This window comes from Melanaphis sacchari, unplaced genomic scaffold (genome assembly GCF_002803265.2).
Source record: "Melanaphis sacchari strain LSU unplaced genomic scaffold, SCAv2.0 Contig31_pilon_pilon, whole genome shotgun sequence".
NCBI classification, from domain to species: domain Eukaryota; kingdom Metazoa; phylum Arthropoda; class Insecta; order Hemiptera; family Aphididae; genus Melanaphis; species Melanaphis sacchari.
Genome location: NW_020271193.1, coordinates 4145521 through 4168229, shown reverse-complemented (window position 1 = coordinate 4168229; position 22709 = coordinate 4145521). Strand labels below are relative to the sequence as shown.

General features: G+C 39.2%; 1 protein-coding gene across 4 annotated transcripts in view; it reads left to right on the top strand.

Annotated features, from left to right (window-relative positions):
* The window catches only part of LOC112596296 (zinc finger protein rotund-like), a 163150-nt gene extending 141796 nt beyond the window's left edge, over positions 1–21354 (top strand). For 2 of the 4 annotated variants that reach the window (XM_025341892.1, XM_025341894.1), the window contains exons 6-7: positions 8964–9041; positions 19458–21353. In XM_025341892.1, the coding sequence (XP_025197677.1) occupies positions 8964–9041; positions 19458–20648 (1269 nt within the window). In that variant the 3' untranslated portion in view covers positions 20649–21353. Of the gene's footprint in view, positions 1–8963; positions 9042–19457 lie in introns of all 4 variants that reach the window. The other 2 variants (XM_025341891.1, XM_025341890.1) reach the window with 2 other exon arrangements.
* The last annotated feature ends 1355 nt before the right edge of the window (positions 21355–22709 follow it).

Genomic DNA, 22709 nt, shown 5'->3' with positions numbered 1-22709 from the left:
GGTCGGGCGGGCGGCGCCGGTAGGGGGGAGCCCTTCGCCGCGCGCGCCGTTCCACCGTCGTGCCGGCGCGCGGTGGCGGGGAGAGTTTGGTCGTCGTCGTCGTCGTCGTCGTTGTCGGCGGCGGTGGGGGGACCCGACGGAGAGTTCTCGTAGTCGTCGGCCGCCCGAACCGCACACTCGCCGAAACGAACCGCTCACGTACGGACCGGTGTCTGCGTGCGCGCTCCACACACACACACCACCGTAAAGTAATTGTTGTGTCGTCGTCTCTTCTCCGCGATCAGTGTGTGTCAACATAAATCGTTTTTTATTTATTTTATTGTTTTTTTTTTTTTTTAGTTTTTTTTTTAACAATAATTATTGCCTGATATTTTTTTTAATTCGCTCCGACCGCGGTCGTATATAGCAGTCGTATAATATAAACCTCCGACTGGGACCCGTGTTATTGTGTGCCTGTGCGTCCGTCCCGCGTTTATTTATTTGAATATTCACCACCGGCCGTATAAATACATCGCCGTCGTCGGACTGATACGGTTTTCGTCGTTTTCCCACCATCCAACCCGCACCCCCCCCAGGTGCGTTTATATGCGTTTGGGCCGTGCGTTTTCCCGTCGACAGATCACTGTAAACCGAAAACCGCACCCGCACACGATCGCGATCATCCCTCGCGCGTCGCCGGTCATTTGAATTTTATGTGAACATCGACGAACGAGTGCGCGTCACGCCGGTGCTGCCACCGTGCATAGCCATCGGAGCTGTAAATCCGTCCGCCGTCGGCATGAAGTACGATTTCGCGATGGAGAACTGCTTAGGGACCGACTATCCGAACCTGCACGAACTCAACAAGAACTGTTACGGGTTCTCGCCGGCCAGCGTGCAGAACGGGCCACAGGCCGCCGCGGCCGCGGCCGCTGCCGACGAACAGACCATGTACAAGGTAATAATACCGATCACGTCGACCGACCGTGAATACCTTAAATAATCTAATTTTATTACATTATAATATACCTAATATCTTAACGAGAACGAATCGGGCCGCGATCCGACCGAAACCCTCGAAAGTCGGGATTACCCCTAGCAACCGTACCTCTGGTACATCACGCGACCAGCAGGGACACGTCAGGACTTTCCGTCTCGGCTCCTCGGCGAATTTCCTTAAATGCCGATTTTCCCCGCCTCTAGGTCCTGGCCGACCGTCAATAATAATTAACGCTCGGGCGTGATAATAATATATGACGTTGTGCCCGTACATATTATTTAAAACGATTATTATAGCCACGGTTCCCTGTTCTCGCCGCTTTCTAATACTTTCGTCCGCGGCTGCTGAATAGCCTATTGAGTCTTGTATTGTAGGAACATTGAGAAAAAATCCAACCTATATGCGTGCGTATATGCCCGTACCTGAATAATCCGGAGATCACGGCACGCTACTAATGCGACCAGAACATGTCAGATAATCAATTATACTTGCTTTTTTTCTTTATTATTATTATTATTATTATTAGTATTATTATGTTTTATATGCATTTCGTCGGTCGAATCGTCGTCCGAGAGTTTTCCCTCTTGTTGTTTGCCGGTCAACTAAAAAAAAAAAAAACCCAAATGCATCACGACGACCGTTATCATTGTGCAGGGTATTATGCCGCGCGCGAGTGTTTGTTTGTTTGGAAACTATATAAAATTTTTAAGGCGAATACGCCGCAGGTAGGTATAGTTCCTTTCCCCGGAATCGGTCGTTCGACGTCCAAAACTCTTCAGCTTCACGATACCACCTAACGTTATAGACACATGATACACACACCGTAGTGACGATATGTACTAGTGATCCGCCCACGATTCTTTCTAGCACGCCGTTAAGTACAAAGATTTCGAATCCGAAATTCTGGCAATCGGTTCACCGCGCCGATGAGGCACAGAGCACGCGCTATTTGTCATCTATTGGCTTGTTAAAAAGAAAGCCATCTGCCCGTCTCCCTCACGCGTGTGCGCGCGGTCTGCACAGTGTCCAAAAGACTATCAACACAACCGTACAGCATTTGACGTGTGCGACAACTGTAAAAAACTGATTTTTTTTTTTTTTTTTTTTTTGTCAAACCATCAAACGACCTACATTGCACGTACACTCGCACACGTGAAATGTCGTCGTGTAGGATAAAACTTAATTCCAGCATAAGCCACTTATCATTGCACACCGAAGCTGTTTTCGCCGTTATATAGAAATATGATGAACCGCACGTTCGAATACTCTTCCATCAACCGTGCATGTATAATATGTGCCAACTAAATAACGCCGTACTCATCCTTCTTTTGTATAGTAGGTAACGTTTTAACAACTGTCACACGCGCTCACGGAAAAAAAAAATCAATATTGACGTTTTACGAAACGTGTTTGATATGCGGTAAAAAAAAAAAAAAAATATATAAAGCACCCGCAGGATAATGTGCTCGTCTGTGTGTGTGTGTGTGTGTGTGTGTGTGTATGTGTGTGGTGTGTCGGAACACCGAGCATAAGTAAGTATATAAATCGCGGCGGCGGCAGCGTTGCCAAGTCGAACCGCCGTCGCGGCGTGCAGCGGGGTGTCCGCCACGGACAGATAATAATAACGTCATCGCAGCCGTCGTTATCACCGGTGGCCGGGCCGGTAAAATTATATTATTATATAGAGTAATAATTAATATCATATTATAATAATAGTTATCGATATCGTTCCATTATTATTATTATTATTATTGCATATCTTAACGTTTAAGCGCGCCGCACACACTCCGCGGGCGCGCAGTGTACCTACTTACCTCCAAAACGTTTCTCGTCATAATCTCTCCTACACGTATACGTGCGGCACTCGAGATAGTAGAATAACCTGACATGATATTATTATAACAAAATAATTATCTCAATTTTTTTTCCTTAAATCCGTTCTGTACTGTACATCGTCGCCCTCGAGTGTGTGTGTGTGTGTGTGTGAGTGAGTGTTTGCTGCGAGTTTTCTCACACGACGAAAACGACATACAGCAGTGTGTACAATATTATGTATCTGTGTATAGCCATGGTGTATATATATATATTTATATATATATATAAATGCACACGCGCGACACACACAAACTAATGAAGAGTTCATTAGCCTTGAAACGTGGTGTGCTGGCCAAGTGTTTAGTAGGATCAAAACGTCGGAAACACGAAATGGCATTACAACATTTTGGGATTAACGATAACGGACAAGTGTCGCTAAAATTCGAACTGTGCAGTGTGGCTTTCGTTGGACCGCTATACTTAAAATACTCGCACTCGTTCGTTCCGAGTAGACATCGTTATCGGCGACTTGCGGAAAGAGATAAAATTCGTACGAAATCCACTGCCGCCGGTCTTTTATCACGGGTACAATTATTATTAATATTGTATATATATATATATATACAATATAATATTATAGCATTATAATTTTACTCTCAAAGTCCAAAAGTCTCCACCGCGTTACGCACCGGCTTTATTTATAAATATATAAAAAAAAAAATAAATAATTTCATGACAATGTCTGTGATTATTAAAATTATTATAATGTTATCGTTTTGAAACTGGCAATTAAAAATATAACGTCGTAATCTATTTCATACTCCGTATGTTCGCGGTGGTAACGATTCGGACTACTTTAGCAAACGTTATTATAATAATAAAGACACAGTGTATAGGATATAGGAGGAGAAGGCGAGATAAAATATATATTTCATCTCGTAGTTGGTTCTTATTTTCGTCGTCGTTGTTGTCTCGTTAGCCGATTTCGAATTTAATAGGTTTCAGGAAATGGAGTATTGTCATTCGTCGTAACCTTGTGAAGCGACCACGTGCGGGTGTTAAACTATTGCGTTCACCGCCACGTCGTAATCCTTATTTTTTACGCCACAGCGTCCTTAAAATATCTCTGGCAAATTTTCGTTTCTGTAATTATAATAATATTATTATTCGCATTCCGTTTTACATTCCTAAAACCGCGCAGTTTCGGCACTATGTACAAACTCGTAGTCTAATTGCTGGTATCTGCAGTTTCGCGGTGCGCAGGCGCTACGCCGTCAAATCATTATTATTATTATTATTAGGTATATCCAGTAGTCTAGTAAAGAGTAAAAATATACTTTAACATTATTATGGTTGTTGTTTTATCATTTGGCGCCACTGCCGCCACCGCCACTGTCGGTGCGCGGTAATAAATTCACGACGAACGTACGAAGACAAAAAGGATGGTCGGAACGTGTGGCGACGGTGGCGGCGATATTGGGAGAGGGAAAACGATAATTATACGTGTTCGTAATATACGACCGTAAAAAACAGACTCCTCTCACGCACAAAATATTAAAAAATTTATATATATATAAATGCATATACCAACCATATGGGCTAACAATGACAGTGCACACGGTCTCGTGGTCGCGCATAAATGTTTTGAAACATGTTAAAAACTGTTGCACGCAATACATGATGCCCGCTATGCAATATGTATGTGTGTATGTGCTTGTTTGCGTGTGTCTGTGTGCGTATATTAAATACGTACCTAGGTATATAATGTATGTACGTGTGTGTGTCTGTGTGTGAGTGTATGTATACGTATATGCAAATTAGGCTATAGTCGCCCACCTAAAAGTTATTAGAGAGACGCACGCACGCGCGCTCGCGCCAAATGAATGGTAACTGAGAAGTACACATATACATCTGCCGAGCGACACCTCGATACATACCTACCTCGTACGATAATATATACATAAAGCGACGACAGTCGTTCATCCACATGTAATATTGTCATATAACAGCCGCCGCCGCCGCCGTCGTTGTCGGCAAAAGCTTTTTAGTATGCTACCGTGTAATGTCTATATTATAATGTAATCATAGTCGAAAGGCGAGTGGTGACACACACGGCCGTAGGTTTATAATAATATAATATACGGTATATGGTTAGGAGTAAGGTGCCCGTCAAAACTTTAACCGATTACTTTAATAATTAATGATATAATACACTCACGTTGTAAATTAATAAAATTATGTGTGATTATGTAATTCATCATTATTTATCTGTTATTATATATAGGTAGGTAGATAGGTATACTCACTCAATATTATAAGTACTTTATAAATACATAATACGTGCTTTTGCGATGTAGGCATGTTGGTTTAAGTCTAGACCGCTCATTACTGGACCATCCTATGCGTTTTAACAACCATAGCCATCCATTGCAGATTATATACATATATATATATATACATTATACGTACATAGTAGATATTTTTAATATTTGTATTTAAGTAGGTAATCTTCCCCGAACACTATCACTCGTGTACTTATCGACTTATCCACGGGTTATTATTTTATTATTATTGTCAATAAAACCGGTACCTATCTGCCATAACTGTTGGTAGAAATTAACAGAATGTCGTTGGTATATATATGAAAAAAACTCGTTTATATAGGTCTTCAATATCAATACACACATTATAGTACTCGTTATGTGTTCGATTATGCATATGATGTTGTGTTCGTGTATACATTTTTTTTTTCGGAAGGCTTGTGGGAACCGGTTTTTTACGTCAAATGCACACGCGTTCACTTCGCTCGCGCGACGATGGTGAACGATATGGTTCCGAACGTGGGCGGCGTGGGCTTCCCCCAGAGCGGCACGACGTATCTACACGATCCTAAAAAAATGACTAAAAATACACGGACCTCAAGCAGTCGAAAAACATGTGACAATATATTATAACTCGCACTAAAATAAAATTATAGCTATCGCCTAATCTCGAGTCTTATGCGGTAATGTATCCGCCGACACGCAGCTTCCATCACGTGAGAACGAGGCCGCCTTGGCTGGGGTTGCAACGACGGTTCGTGGCGGCGGGGGCGGAATCGTCGGATGTCGAGTACTATATTATATTACCCCATCAACCGGCACATATTATACGCGGGATTTATTACGCTGGCGCGGCTGCAGGATCTATCGCGTATCTCGCCCGTCGTATACGAGAGTCGGAAATTCGTCGTCGTCGTCCTACGCGGGAAATAAGGTGGCAAATTTTCGAAATTAGTTCCGTCGACTGAACGCGGGGGAAATGGGCACAGCTAGCGAGCGAGAATGAGAAATCGAGATACACCATATGTGACGTCTGCTACGGCGTTTATAATAATATTATAATGTACGTAATATTATGTGTCATGTGTAATATAACCGACGGGGTTCAACGGGTCACACCGTAAATCCTGCGCAGTGAAATGCTCCTGCCGGAGCCGCCTTCGACGATTTAGCTTGTAAAATGTGCATTCTTCGGGTTCGTTAAATTACTGTACACGCACGTCGTCGCTGCCAAGACGAATCAGTCACGGCCGCCTCTTCGTCGTCTGCACATCACGATAGGTTCTTCAGGTTTTCCGCTCGGTATTAATAATATAATATAATATTAAAACAATTATCATACACACGACATATTGTTATAATATACGGTTTGTGACGTGACATCCTCTGACGTGCAGTATAATATGTCTCCCACCTCTCTTCCAAACAAATAGTCTACAAAAATGCTTCGAACATTTTTTTTTCCGACCGTCTCGTAAGCCTACCTAACTTATACCTGTTACAATAATATACAATATTACCTATGCCTGCACGTGTGCGCGACACACCTGACAAGTGTCGCTGTCGTCCACGCGCGCGCATTTTTAATACCATGTTTATCCGTCGTAAATATTTGTTCTATCATCGTCGTCATCAAGGGGTTCCGCGTTCATCGACGATCGCCGCCACCGCCGCCGCCGTCGCCTGCATGTCTCTGCAGTAATATATAACATAATAAACACACACACACAAATACATATACATATATACACACATATATATAGGCCGAATTTATGGGCTAGCCGTGTATCGTTATAATATTGCGTAGGTACTCGTCAAAAGTACACACGATTGGCGTGCAAAAAAAAAAAACAAAACACTAATCGTCTATTCGAATGAACTCCGTCGACAATATTATAATAATAATTACATTTCGTACATAACGACTTGAATATAAATATTTATGTTTATTGTTGCTTACGATTATTTGTTTTTATTCTTTCACTGCCTGTACGACTGCAGTCGATCGAAACGTATACTATTATAACCGAGTTAGACAACTAACTATACGATAAGCGCTCCATTGCATGATTTGTGGTTATTTTTCTCCCGCCAACGGAGCACTTGTACGCGCACTTAGTTATAATGACGGATTTATTGACATTGGCGGTTTCATCTCGGCTCGTCAACGATGCTTGGTCTTTTCCCGCGGCGGCAGTCTACAAGCGTTATCGAATGATTAATACATTCGTCATTATTAGGTTATAAAAAATCTAATCGGTAAATCCGTTTAGGGTTAAAGCTATACTGCAGTAGTTTTTCGTTTCCCCCCTCGTACGTCATACACACACATACGCGCACGCGCGCGGCACGTTGCGATATGCCATGAAGAGTGACCAAACACCTCGGTCGTCTCGCGGTCGTCGTCCTCTTCTCGACAACGGGTCCCTCTCTCTGGGGGCGATTTTTCTAACGGACAAAAAAGGGTGACGGCCACAGCAGTAGTGCTCCGGGTTATTTTTTCCACCCTTTTTTTTTCGGTGGCGAGCTTCTCGCGCGCGCGCTTTGGCTCGATCGCTAGAGAGAGCGGTGGCGGGTTAATGAAACACAAAAAACCCGATTGTATGTGTACATGAATGTTTGTGTGCGTAGTGTATACCCCCTTTGGTTAGGTTCCATTTTTACTTGCATTATGTGTGTGTATGTTGCACGCAACCGCCGCCGCCGTCGATTGTGCAATAATCCGAAAAGAGGGTCTCGTGCAATGGGAGTAATGAACGTGCAGGGAATACATACACGCACGCACACACTGCAGCATACAGTACCTATATACTCGCGTATATATCGACAAATTGGTCGACTTAATTGAACGGTGAATATTGGGGAGAGTTGGGTCATTAAAAAATAAACGACGTATTTTTTTGTATCGGTATATAATATATTATATTTATATTTTTGAGGATACGCGCCACAGCCACGCCACGGCGCGCGACCGATGCCAAAATATTAGTCTCCGCCGGCCAAAAAAAACCGTATAAATAGACGAAGAATTAATGTTCCTAAAACGTTGTCGTCGTCGTAGTCGTCGTTGCTGTCATGTACATTATACTTATTATATTATATATTCTGCTCGGTCGTTTCATAAAGAAATAAAAAAAGAAAATACGACTACACCGAGCGCGCGCAGATTCGATTATTACACGCGCGCGCGTGTAGGTCAAGTTTTTTCGTTTATACAGGTACTACATATAAAAAAGGGGTGACTTGTATTTTGATTTTTTCTTCTCGGGGTTTTTTTTTTATCGTAAGAAATAAAAACAAGTGTTTCCGCTCGACCGGTGTAGGTCGGTGTTGTAGTGGCGGAGGGAAAACAACAGTTATCGATAATAAAATTCAATCGCGAGACGCGATGCTTATGAATTATATATAAGAGCGGACGGAAAGAAAAACCGAACACAATTTGTTTTGCTAATGTACGCAGCGTTTGGAAATCGATATATTTTAACTATATAGAGCGGGGTGTTTGAAAATGAGAATATAGTTTTTTTTTTTTTTTTTTTTTTGTCAACGGTTAGTTAAATTTAGTTAAGGTATATAATGAATACTGGCTAAAATGTACGTTAATTATAAAATTGTTTTTCCTAAACTCTGTCGTCGGAAATCGTAATGTTTGTTACCTACTTGCGCTAATTGGTTTCGATTTTGTATATATAGGTACACTGGGTGACTGATTAGAAATCTGTGTTACAAAACTGTTGTGGAATTTATATGAATCGTATAACACTCCTACCATTTTGTAATACGAACTATACTGATCAACCCGTATATATAGGTATATATTATGCTCATGGCACGTATTGTTGTTACAGGGTCGCGGTAGGAAGCGGGGCGTGAACAAAGGTAGAGACGGTCTCGGATGGTCGAGTGTGGACCACGGAAACCCAGAGGTAAGTTTCGATTGTTTATTAGTTATGTATATATATATATATATGTGGCTTATTAAGGCGTCATATACAATATATATAAGAATTATAGTTGTTGTTTCGTCTTCCGATTTAAAAAAATATCATAATCTGAAAATAATACCGTAGTGCGTAGTGCTTTTTAAAATAATATCGATCGTATCCGCTCTCGACGCCGATTTTAAGAATCACCGGAAAAAATAACCATAGTATAGGATTGTGAATATAATATATTACTACTATATAGTATATATCATTATACATATAATATATAAACGAGTTTTGTTTGGGTGCATTGAAACGTTTCAGTATAATATATAGTATATACATTATATACATTTTAGTATTATAGTATATGGATAGTGGGTACATATTATTATATACGATAATAGACATCACTCGTAATTAGTAATTACTTCCTAACGTGTATTATGCGGCGATAAAACACGATTAGACCGGTTTTATTATAATATTATTGTAATATGTATTTCAGTTCACGAACGGTTACGAAAAACCTACTATTATATCCGATGCTGACATGTTATTGAACGTCCAAAGTCGTTGGTAGGTTCGAAGCTGAAAATAGTTTTAGTTAGGTTATAATATTATGATATTCGCTTACTGTTGGTTTACATTATTCTTTTGAAACCTTGGTAATTTTTTTAAGTACGACATCATTTTTAATAAATACACGCGCGATAACCCCCATCGCGCTGAAAACAAACTCTGAGAAATAAGTCTATTAAAAATCTCAACAAATTATACACCTGTGACTGTGTGATAACACTTAGGTATAATAATAATTACCGCTGAAAAAATTATGTATATACAACTCTTGCATGTCATTAGTGCGGCGCGAAAACGATAACAGGCGCATAATATGTATATCATTGCAGTTTTACACCTATTATAATATATAGGTAACAGTTTAGCTGTATATATATATATATAAATCATGCTGCACGCGTACGCCTCCGTTGTTGTGTTTTATCGGTAAATTTAATTAATTACCAATAGATTGTGCATGTGAGTATGACTCGTAGGAATATGCTTTCTTTTAAACTGGCAGACTACCTACATATTATTATACACTAGTACGCAAACCAATTGTTTTTTCTTATGTTTCAAATAAAAATCAATTTCTACTGACGTTTTTATATACCGAGTAATAGTATACTTAAACATATTATATTATTGTACATTTTACCTACCTTATTAGTTGTAGTATTCATCGACGAAATTCTTCTTTAAATTTACTATTATTATTATCACACGGTTGTTTCGAATACGCTTTTCACGTGTTTCGGCTACTTTCATTACATTTGCAGTGTATATGTGGAATAAAATGCGTTTAATTTCGAAAATAAAAGCATACAAATTAAATCAGCGACGGACATTCATGATAATCCTCAGAACGAGAAATTCGTTTTTATGCCATTCGCCGCCGACGAACGTCTTTTTACCTAACACCGGACACTTATATCGTTTGCAACATGTTTCAATTAGCTGACGCCAGTTATCGTATAGAGAATTGCACCCGGGAGAGAAAAGATTAAAGTAGGTATACGTACGAGAAGTGTTTGGAAAAAAAATGTGAGCGCCTCGTGTTTACCACGCCTCATCTTTTTATCATATAATACAAACATACAGTATAAGTATAAATAATTGCTAACAGATTTATATACATTAATATAATCGCGTCATTATTTAGTATGATGTTTTGCAACGGTGCACTCGGTAATTTAAATTATACATATAGTTATATCGAGGATAAAAATAATGATAATAATAATACAATACATATAAAATAATAATCGGAGATTGCGGTCGACACCTACGACGTGTTTTGTAGATATATGTAGCTTTTATCCGGTTTAGTTCTGGTTTTTTTAAGTTTATAACGATGAGCTACTAAATATACGCTATGAATCGTGGTTTCGTGTTACATAATCGATGTTGGTCGCTATTGGTATGGGGACGAAAAATGATTATTATTATTATATACATATTTTTTTTTTTTGCACAGCCGGACAAACCGGTGTGTTGGTGTGCTCGCGTACGATTGTCATCGTGCATTATTTACGAACCGTTGATTTTTTTTCGCTTTTTGTAACCCCTCAAATCGAGAACGGGTCGAATTTAATTGAATTAGAAATATAAAAAACCTGAAGCCTTTTCGTTCTACTGCGCATATATATATATATATATATATATATATATAAACCTATCCGTATATTTATGTTTATTATGTATATACTAAATACACATATATTTTATATACCATCACACGTATGCATATTTAGGTATATAGAAGTATAGAACCCCTTTTTTATCTACCTGCTTCCTATACCCCATGCACGTGTACACACGTGACCGCTAAATTGGAGGAATTATCGGTCTGTCGTTTTTTTATTATTATTATTATTATTTAATTATAAAAGAATGGTCAGTGGGTATACGTACGTGAAATTCGATTTTTCCAATGTTGTAATTTGCATAATATTACATCTATAATTCAATACATTGGTCACCCATCATCTGTCGCACGTCCCGGAAAAAAAATATTCGATAATTTTGTGTCTTGTGCGGGCAATGTACAATTTTATTGTTTTGTGTTGTGATGCCGCGACATCAATTATCGCTGTGACCGTGCAAGGGTTATTTTTTTTTTTACGAATCCTCTGTGTTTTTGAGCTCGTTTCATCAACACTAGGAATTTTGCGGTCGACTAGGTCGCCGCTCCCGATTATTACAGTTGAGTAATATCTATAACGTCATTTTTCGTGTAAATAATAATACCTATAGGACACGGGTAAAGCATATATTATAATATGATTGACCATAAAGTATATTATAATATCGTGTACCTAATAATCCTTAATAATATCGTTAATATCGGTATTGTATACATACGCGATATATTTATATATTATGATTTATCAAAACACGCTCCGTCCAATTTTTCACGTATTAATTTAATCAGATTCTAAAATTTGGAGTTTTTTTTTTAATATTATTTTCAATTTTTTGAATTTTTTTATATCGCATAGAAAGTGATGTGTATTGGTACAAATTTATTTTACTGAATACCATATCTTCCAAACTTATTACAACGGACCTATCAATTTTGTGAACAGAGTTAAATATCTTAAAACTAATCGTTCACATTATGATTTTGATACGTCTAAGTGCACAGAAAAATTATCCGATGAATAATTTACGGTAGAAAAGGGAGGTCGTCATTTAAAAAGATCAAAGCGTGTACTTCCTCATAAGATATTTCTTTATGCAGTAAAAAAAAATATTTAATAATCTGAAATTATGGTCTTTTGGGTATACTAGAAAAATCCATTGACCAGGTTATGAAAAACTGTATTGTCGGAGAAAAAAAAGATATATTTACTAACACGACGAACAGTAAAGTATTACCTACTTATAGATCAACAGTATACATATTCCCGTTGAAGTCCACAGCATCACTCAGCTATGTAGGCGCCTACTGGAGAAGATATTTTGTATATATATATATAAAAAAATAAAAATATGTAAATAAATCGCTATCAGCTACTGGCTTAAACCGTCGTCGCTCGAAGTATATTATATGGACCACCACCGGTGCAGTGCGGTAGCCGTCCGGCCGAACACCGCCACACAGCGTTTATTCGTTTTGTTTTTTAACAGACATTTTTAAACGTACCCGCACACAGGCAGCTTGTCGCCGTGTTTAATATTGCATATGTGTGTGTGTGTGCGTTCCGCCCGCGGCTGAGGCGGCAGCAGCGGGCTCGCGCGCCGGGTGAGCACATAAAACGCGTGTGTCGTTGCGCGTATAGCCGCCCAAATGTCGGAATTCGTTTCGTACAACCGTCCCCTCCCTCGGCGTTTCAGTTGCAGCCGATGTCTGCCGCGGAGAGGAGGGTCTGTGCGTTTACGTTTTTTTATTTTTTATTTTTTTTTTTTTAACGCACACCACATCATACAGAGCGATTGCCGCCGCTTCCACGACGATTTGTTTCCCTCGCGCCGGGTGTACGCGGTATGAAGTTTTTGGCACGTTTTGACCGCGAGACTTTGGCATGTTTCGTTTCGAGTATCGCCCGCCCGCGATATACGTATATTGCGTCGAAGAGAGTCTATAGCTGTACAATGTCGTCCACTCGATATCATTAACAACCGTCTTTGTACCGTCTCCGTCGCCCGCGAGATATTTTCGACTTACAAAACAGAAAACTGTTTATATTTAACACGTTACTCTGCAGTTTCTCCAGATCATGGTTTACGCAGCTGTTATCGGCTGCAATCGCCTCCCCCCCCCCCCAGTAACGTTATCGTTACGAAATCGACATCGTAATAATATCTCACAAGCGCGCGGTACAGATTCAATCGGAGTCGATACTTTACCTGAGACCGGCCGCGACGCACAGATCGCATTAATTATTTTTAGTATATTTTATTTACGCACATGCATCATTCGAACGTTGGGCGTGTTGCCGTTTTGACAACGTTTTAACAATAATAATAATTATAATATTACTATAACAACGTGAGCGCGCGTACACGATAATATATTATTAGTTGTTAGTTATTAGTCATTACTAAAAAATTATACTACGGCGGCGGCGGCTGCGTCGTACCTATATCGTACGGCGCGCCGCGACCGACCTTGGACATGACATCAGTGCGCGCGCCGCCGTGCGGTACGTACGAATATTATAAATTATAATATATTAAAATATTATTATTATTATTATTATTACTATCGAAAACGCGCGCTACAGACAGCCGTCCGCCACGTGAACGTGAACCTCTCCATATAAGCGCGCGACCCGACGAGGACTTGACTGGCTATATAGGTAATATAGTAATCGATTGGGGTCGGACGTGGGTCTCTTTATTTTTTTTTCAAAATTTTCGTCTTAAACGGGCTCTCGAGGTTTTTGTGGACAGTCCGAGACGGCGGTCAACCGCACGATGCGTATAAAATACACCAATGATAGTGATAATAATTATTATCATTTATTATCGTTATCATATCGGTGTGATGTGGCATAACAAAATATTATTATTATTGTTGTTGTTAAAAGTCGCACTCAGACGATCGTCGCGTCATTTCAATATTAAACAATAATTATTCACAAAATTCCGTACGATATATCCGACGAATGATGATTACAGCAGACGACTTTCTACCTACGCGTCGATATCATTGTTACGCCACGGTGGAATATTATTCAGCTCTCGCAAGTCAAATCTCGATTGCCGCGTAATCGCGCGCGTCATGTTTTTTTATTTATTTACTGCGGCGTGTCTGGCAACGCTCGTGTGTTCAATGTGCACTTGACGGTTTGCTTATAGTTGCAATGCGACGAGGACGACCACGTGATTCGAAATAGCTGGTTTAATAATATGATGTTCTGTTCGAAAAATAGTTTTTTTTTTTTTTTAGATTAAACTACGGATCGTTTTTGTTTTTTTATCAAATATTTCACATTACGTCTGCTTATCTTTCCGTCGTTTATTTTCGTGTGATTGACAGCAAAACCCCGTTGTTTACGTGGTGGATTTATTATATAGGTGTGTTAGGTATTTGAGCGACTTTGATCGAAGATTTAGAAAAATATTACATAACTTTATTTGAAATTTGATTTTTTTCACCGTTTCTATAGTATGACGAGACATGTGCTGAAATCAAAAACACGCAGCGTTGCTAATAAACAATATTTATATGCGCAAAAAATAGTGTGAATGTATAAAATGTAATATTTAAGGCAACGGCGATGGCGACTTCTTTGTCGGATGGTTTAAAGTATTTTTTTAAAACGAGTTTTCATTTTGATATTCACACAAAACTCAAGTGACTAAACTAAAATATTATAATGTAATATCGTTACTCCACATCACAGAGCAATAGATTCCGCGATGTGCGGGACGTTTATCAACGGCGGCGTCGCGGTACATTTGAATCGTTTCAATAGAAAGTCACGATGATTCGTCTCTCATATAATATTTCCTGCGGCGACTTATTTACGAAAAAAGCGAACGTCAAATCCGTTACGAAATTCGACGACACTTTTTATTTTTTATTGCGATTTCGTTTTTTATTTCGTTTGCATTGAATAAAAAACCGGTAAACTATATATTGCAGCGAGTAGCCATCACACAATGTTTATTAATTCATTATTTTAAATATATTTGTATAGAAATGTATATAATATGCACATACATGAGATTTATGCAATGATTTTCCGAATGTCCTAGAAACTATTGCGTGGTGGATTAACTGGTCGTACTTCACTTATTTCAGATCAATATTGCACTCTGCTTTAAAAAGGTTATGTTTGAATTATTTCATTTTAATTAAAAAACATTTTTTGTATTCAGTTTGACCAATCAGCCGACATTGGCTGAGGGATTTTAAAAGGACACATTTATTTAATATTTTTTAAGTACATATTTAGGTATACACACATTTTCTTTTGAATTTAGTCTTAGAACTAACACTCGTTTAAGTTTTAAAATATCGTTGTTCAAAATAAGGGCTTTTGTCGATAATACCAAAGCATTTTAAACTTAACGATGATTGATTGACTACATATACAAAAAGAATATAATATATGTTATTCTTGAGATTAATGGGTTTTATAGTGTTATAATTATTACATAGGTACTATAGATATATAAAAAATATTAATTCTGTATCGACCAAGAATCGTTAAATCGATGACTAATATACAATCGTTTCAAAACTCGTTTTTAATCCTAGTGTTTTTTGATCATTTCTATTTATCGTCAATGTAATAAGTGCAATTTGACTAACCCAGAATTATGATATTGCAGCATGTATAACTGCCGTCATATCCTAATGGTATAATGTGTATTTATCGTGTACATATATAAATACATAATTTTATACTCGTATAGTCGGTGAGTAATAATTACCGAATCATAATAATAATAATACGTTTGAAGGAAACTCATAAAAACACTCATCATAAGTTCCACTCGACGACTGTATGAATTACTTCTGATCGCTTCTAATCAAAACGCTTCTAGTGTTAAAATCTCGCCGCGTTCAGTCCCGAAGTCGTCGAGGCCCCTAGTCAATATATTATTATTGTACTGTATTGTAATAATAGGCTGACATGTTTTCGCTCGTGTATATTAATTGCAAATTAATTAATGAACGCGTGTGCTGAAGAACGCGCACGTGGACTTAATGAAAGTAATTCCGAAACGGAACAATAATTAAGTATACTATTATTATTTTGCCGCCGACCGCGACGGACGGGTTCTGTGTGTCTTTTGTTTGCTCGAGTTATGTTTGAAATTTACAACCACACTGTATATCATAATACGCGTATTATAATATAGCGAGGCCGACCAATATATTATTATTATTATTGTTATTATCATAAAAGACGATCGGATTTTCAAAAAATAAACTCTTTTACTACGTATTATTATTATTATTATTACTATTATTACTATTATAATGTACTGCACTTGGCCGCCGTCGATGTTTATCGCGTCCAGCTCCATCGATGGCAGCAGCAGCAGCAGCAGCAGCAGCAGCAGCAACAGCGGCGGCAGCGACAGCAGCTGAAAACCCGGTTTTTTAGTCGCACGCACCAGTCGTCTCTCTTTTAACCCTAACGCGTCGTCGGGCGCACGTTTTTTAAAAAAAATTCACGTCTACTTATACGCCGCTCTAACACACACACACGCACACTAATCGGTCGAGCAGGACCCTCTTCCACATTATATATAGTTATGTATATACGATGTTACGTATATTATGGAGGTATATAATATTATATTATACGGTGTGTATACTCGTCTCGCGTGTGTGTTGCGCCGAAACCGGTCCACACTCGACCCGTCGACGATCGTGTGTGCGGCGTATATGCGCCTCTCTCGGACCCCCCGAAAAAAAAAAAAAATGAAAAAAGAAAACGGACAGACAGACAAGCGAATAAATCCGATGGTCGACGGCGGGTGCGGGTGCGGAGATAATCATCGGCGGCGGCGTCGGAGCGACCCGCGTGTGTGTGTTTTACACCGCCATGTTAGCCACGGTCGTCGGCGATCTGTTTCTTTGTCGAGAATCGAGATTTCGATATTTTTTTTTTCTTTTCATATCGTTTTAATCGTATTCATAACGTACTGTACTAGCGCATACAAAACGTTATACGTTTTCGAGAGATTTTTCACTATTTCACACGCACGCCGCACAGATACGACGGACGCGACCTTGAATTTTACGTTCCGGCCAAGGTCGGGCTGGCGGCTCCCGTGATAACGCGTAGCACTGTCGTCGTCGTCGGATGATAACAACACACACAAACACACCATACATAAGCATAATAACACGCTGCACGATCTTTTTGATAACACGTGTTACGTACGATTATTGTAATGTTATTATATTCCCATCGACGCCGTATACGGCCGGCCTTGGTCTCGAACCACGTCGGTTCCTATGTGCCGAGCGCGCCACTGGGTCATGCTATGACCCGGAATCGTTTTCGTTTTGTCAGTATATTAATAATATATATCTCGAAACGCGTATATTAATGTATATTATCACGCTCTTGCTGATACGTTTAATATTATTGTTAAGTGGTAATAGGAATAATAATCAAACAACAATAATTCCGCGTACGGGTCTACCGCGGCTGGTGTTCGGCATTGCCAATAATACTCGTTGTCATAGTCGCTGACCGTCGGTCGTACTACGCATACGCATGTTGTAAATAGTCCGACTATACTAGAATAATAATATTACATTAAACTAAATAATTATGATTAAATATCGCCACAGCCGCCGGTGGTTTTATAGATTACCATTATAATAACGTGCCTGTCCTCGAGCGAGCGAAAAATATAATATGCAAATTATTATTTACAAACTAGGTATTTTATCGGTGCTAGATGACGTTTTTTTTTTTTTTAGTCAAAACCGGAAATCAATCATACAATTTATACGGCGAATTTCATCGATTCTGACAGACCTTTTTTTTTTTTTTTTATTATTATCATTACCGTACAGGTATCAATACGATAACAATAATTTATAGCTTACCGCACGACCGTTGTTGTTTTCGTCAGATGTTTATTGACAAGAGAATACCGGACGTCATTGCGGGGGCTGTAGTGAGCAACATGCGATTATTTATGACCGGCTAGTGTGTGTTTGTGTGTGTAAACACTCGTGTCATACAACCCCCCGTTAGGTACGTCTCTACGGGACCTGGTCCTTACGCAACGAATTATATAAACGAGTTGTGATTGTTGTGGAATTTTTATCGCCCTGCGACGACGTGTATGTGTGACATTTGTTACGGACACTGTGTGACGTACGCGCAGCTAAACCCTTTTACGCACTTTTGGACCCCGTCCAACAGACCTCTATCCGAAAATCCTTTCGAGGCCCGCGTAGTCTATATTCGGATGCCTTGACCTTAGCTGTGAAAATTCTATCCCATTTAGTTTATAAATATATATATATATATTTATTTATATTTTCGACGCGAGCACCGCGACGTTGACGGATTCTTTTTGGATACTTGCCCGACGTAACCCGTTGCGTATTGTGTCTGGTCCGGATAGACCGAGAGGGTGGCAACATAAACCAGTATAATATTAGGCATACGAATAAACGCCCACGGCTGCAGGTAGTATAGTATATAATGGTGGCCAACCTGTGCATTTGCGGTAACCGGTATAACGAGCGCAGACAAACCGTGAATTCATTTAAAATAATTTTACTTTTAAACATTATAATAATTATGGTCGGAGGACGAAATAATATCATTTATAATACATACATTAAATTGTATCAATATTATAGTGCACGTACAACATGTGTAGCTGGTGAGGGTAAACTAGACAACTATTACCAAAAAAATTAAGCTTGAAAATTTAAAACTAAAATATCTCCAACTTTATACTTTTGATTTAAAAATACAATATCTATTTTCATTATTAAGCTGTAGATGATTTCATATATTATAAAACAAATAACTTATCAATTAAAGAAACTTTTTTAAATAGGTATATTAATTTAAAAAAGATAAAAAATTTTTTATAGTTGAGCAAATATTCGATATTTATGACATTTTATTTATTCCCTATAAATTATAGTTTCTATTTTTTTTTTTTTATATTCAGTGACGTAAATTAAGGCTGTTATTTAAAATAAACGGGTAAAAGTGAGCTTAATTGGTTTTAATATGTAGTACTGACAGCTGCCTGTGTGCAAGTGTGTACTTAATGTGAAAATGATAAACTTTAGTAGTTTAGCAGTATTAATACAGTTACAACATATTCAGTCTTGATAATAATATAATAATACGCTAATACGCACACCGTTATTAACAGACATTTTTTTTCTTTTTTCAGCAGATATTCGCATCCAAGTCGGAATTGCAATTGCACTCGCAGCTGCACGTCAAAGACGTAAAACCGTACAAATGCCATCAGTGCAACAAGACGTTCGCCAACAGCTCGTACCTGAGCCAGCACACGCGCATTCATCTGGGCATCAAACCGTACCGGTGCGACATCTGCCAGCGGAGGTTCACGCAACTCAGCCACCTGCAGCAGCACATACGCACGCACACCGGCGACAAGCCGTACAAGTGCAGGCACCCGGGCTGCACCAAAGCGTTCTCGCAGCTCAGCAACCTGCAGTCGCACTCCCGGTGTCACCAAACGGACAAACCGTTCAAGTGCAACTCGTGCTACAAGTGCTTCCAGGACGAGCAGTCGCTGCTCGAGCACATACCCAAGCACAAGGAATCCAAACACCTGAAGACGCACATATGCCAGTACTGCGGCAAGTCGTACACGCAGGAGACGTACCTGTCCAAGCACATGCAGAAACACGCCGAGCGGATGGACAAGCGGCCGCCGATCATCGGCATACCGCGCGTGGCCCTGGAGAACGGCGCGTACTGGGGCAAGATGTCGCCGGACACGGCTAACAACCTGGTGGAAGCCATCAACCAGCAACAGCAACAGCAAGAGTGCATGCAGGGAGGAGGCGGCGGCGGCGGTGGTTCCAACGGCGGCGGCGGTGGCGGCGTCGCTACCGCCGGCGACTTGAACGCCGGTGGACCGTCCAGCACCGCGGGGTCCGTAACCGCGGACGACCAGCCGTCCAACAGGCACGGCTCCCACCTACCCACAGCGCCATCCGAGTACCTGTCGGACGCGTCGTCCGTGCCCAAGACCAGCACGTCCGCGTTCACGCCCATCCAGTCTTTCGGGCTGCCCACGCACCCGCCGCCGCCACCGCCGTCGCACCACCCGCACCACCCGCACCACCAGCAGCACCACCAGCAGACCATGTACATGCCGTACAACCACTTGTCGTTCCCGGGCGCCAAGCAGCTGGGCGCGCACGGCCACCAACTGTCGCCGATGGCCGGGCCCATGGACATGAAGCCACCGTCCGTCGGGTCCGTGCCCAACGGGTTCCCGAATCAGCTGATCTCGCTGCACCACATACGCAACTACTCGCACCAGCCGAGTCCTTCGTCCATCATGTCCGAACACCTGTTGCACGGCATGAAGGACAAAGTGCAGTAGTAGCGGACACGCCGACCTCCGCCGCCGCCGCCGCCGCCGCCGCCGTGCAACCGCGTTTTCTCGTCACGATAATCAATATAATAACATACATCATGCGCTCGCGTTTATCGTGTGACGCGCGCGTCCTGCTGCACGTTGGAGGCACGCCACCCCCACGACTCGCCGCGCGAGTCTTCCGCACAGCGTGTCGTTACGACATCTGTATTTAATGTGTACAGTGTAATATTATGCATAATGTCATATAATGAAATAATTGTCGTACGTGCGTGTATTGGCACGCGGAAAACCGTATTAATTATAATATTTATATATATGTAACGCCCGCGCAAGGTATTCCTCGTCATATTATATTATTATATATTAATATCGTCGTCGTCGTCGTCGTCGTCGTCGTCGTCGTGTCGTCTGTGTCGCGTGTCGTCGTCTGTTAGATATGTCTATATCGTATACGCACGTATGCGTATTGTATACCGGGTATGGTATAAACCGACCGTTGGGTAATATCGTATGTCTGCGTATATTGTATTTACCTACCTTGCAGAGCACGACGCAAGCCAACTGTGATGACGCACACGGCAGTGCAGCGAATGCTGTCGAGACGACCACTAAAATTTTCTCGCCAATTTACGTCGTTTAAAATCATTATTATTATTATTATTATTATTATTATTTGTATTATTATAATTATTATTATTATTATTATTATTATTATTACTATTATTAATATAATTATTATTATTATTATTATTATTATAAATGTGTTTTTATACGTTTTTTTGTCCAATGTCAACGTGTAAGTGTCTCATCGTCGTCTCGATCCAATCCTTTGATTATTATTACTTTTTTTTTTTTTTTTCATTTATACCTCCCTAATATTTTAGTATATTATATTAAATTAAGTTTTGGTGTTAAGTTGTGGACCGAGTGTATACGTGCGGTTTTATTGCCCGTAACCGTGTAACGACGCATGTAAATAGCTTTGTGCGAGTGACGAGACGATAACTATACAGCTGTCGTTAATTTGTATTTTATTACTTTTTTTTCCTCCAATGTCTTCTTCTCGTCAAAGTGAATTGTCTGTACCCAAGACTGATGTGTAAATTATTAATAATAATTATTGTAAAATAAATAAATAACTATCGGAATTCGGGCAGTAATATACTATCGATAAATATAAAATAATAACGCAGTTTTAAATGTTAGAGGTATTAAAAATTGTTCTTTTTCTTTTCATTATTATTATTTCTTTTTTTTTTTTTTTGTGGAGAGCTTTAGGGACACAGAGGTCAGTCGCATGGATCTCAGTAAATTGTAGACAACGTATATTGTTTTTTTGAAAACCTTACTGAAGCATTGTTTTACATTTCTTTTGTGATTGTTACCATTTGTAATAGTATAGTCAACGAGTCACGAAGGTAATTAACAAATTCCTAACCTAAAACTTAATTTTATAGGATACGTAAATTTTATTTTGAATAAGTTTAGATTTTTTTTTTTTGTAACTAATTAATTTAAAAACGTTAATTTTTTAATTATTATTATATAATTTTTATTTCGTTTAATGCTCAATTTGTATTAAATTTCGTTGTTCCGCTTTTAAACAAATTATGTAATTTTTTTTTTTTTTATCGTTGTGATGGTTCGGTACTTAAGGCTAACAAATATTTTTTTTTGTTTTTGTTGAACTATTTTAATTTACGAATTGTACAAAAGAGAACATGGAAAAAAGTAAAAAAAATAAATAAAAATAAGCCTGTATATTATTAGTTAAAATGTTATAATATAATATTATAACGCGACTATTAAGTTTGTTGTACAACACATTTCCGACGGTCTTATATATTATATATATACATAACTAAACATAATATATTTATATTATGTGTATAAAAAAATATATATATACATAAATTGTAAGATAAATTTTTTTTTGAGGTTGATAAAAATATTCCAATAAAAAAATGTATTAAAAAAATTGCTACTTTGTTATTAATTTCCTTATCTTTTTTTAAAGAAACTGGTTAATATGGGCAATGAGAATCAACTGTATAAATTATGATA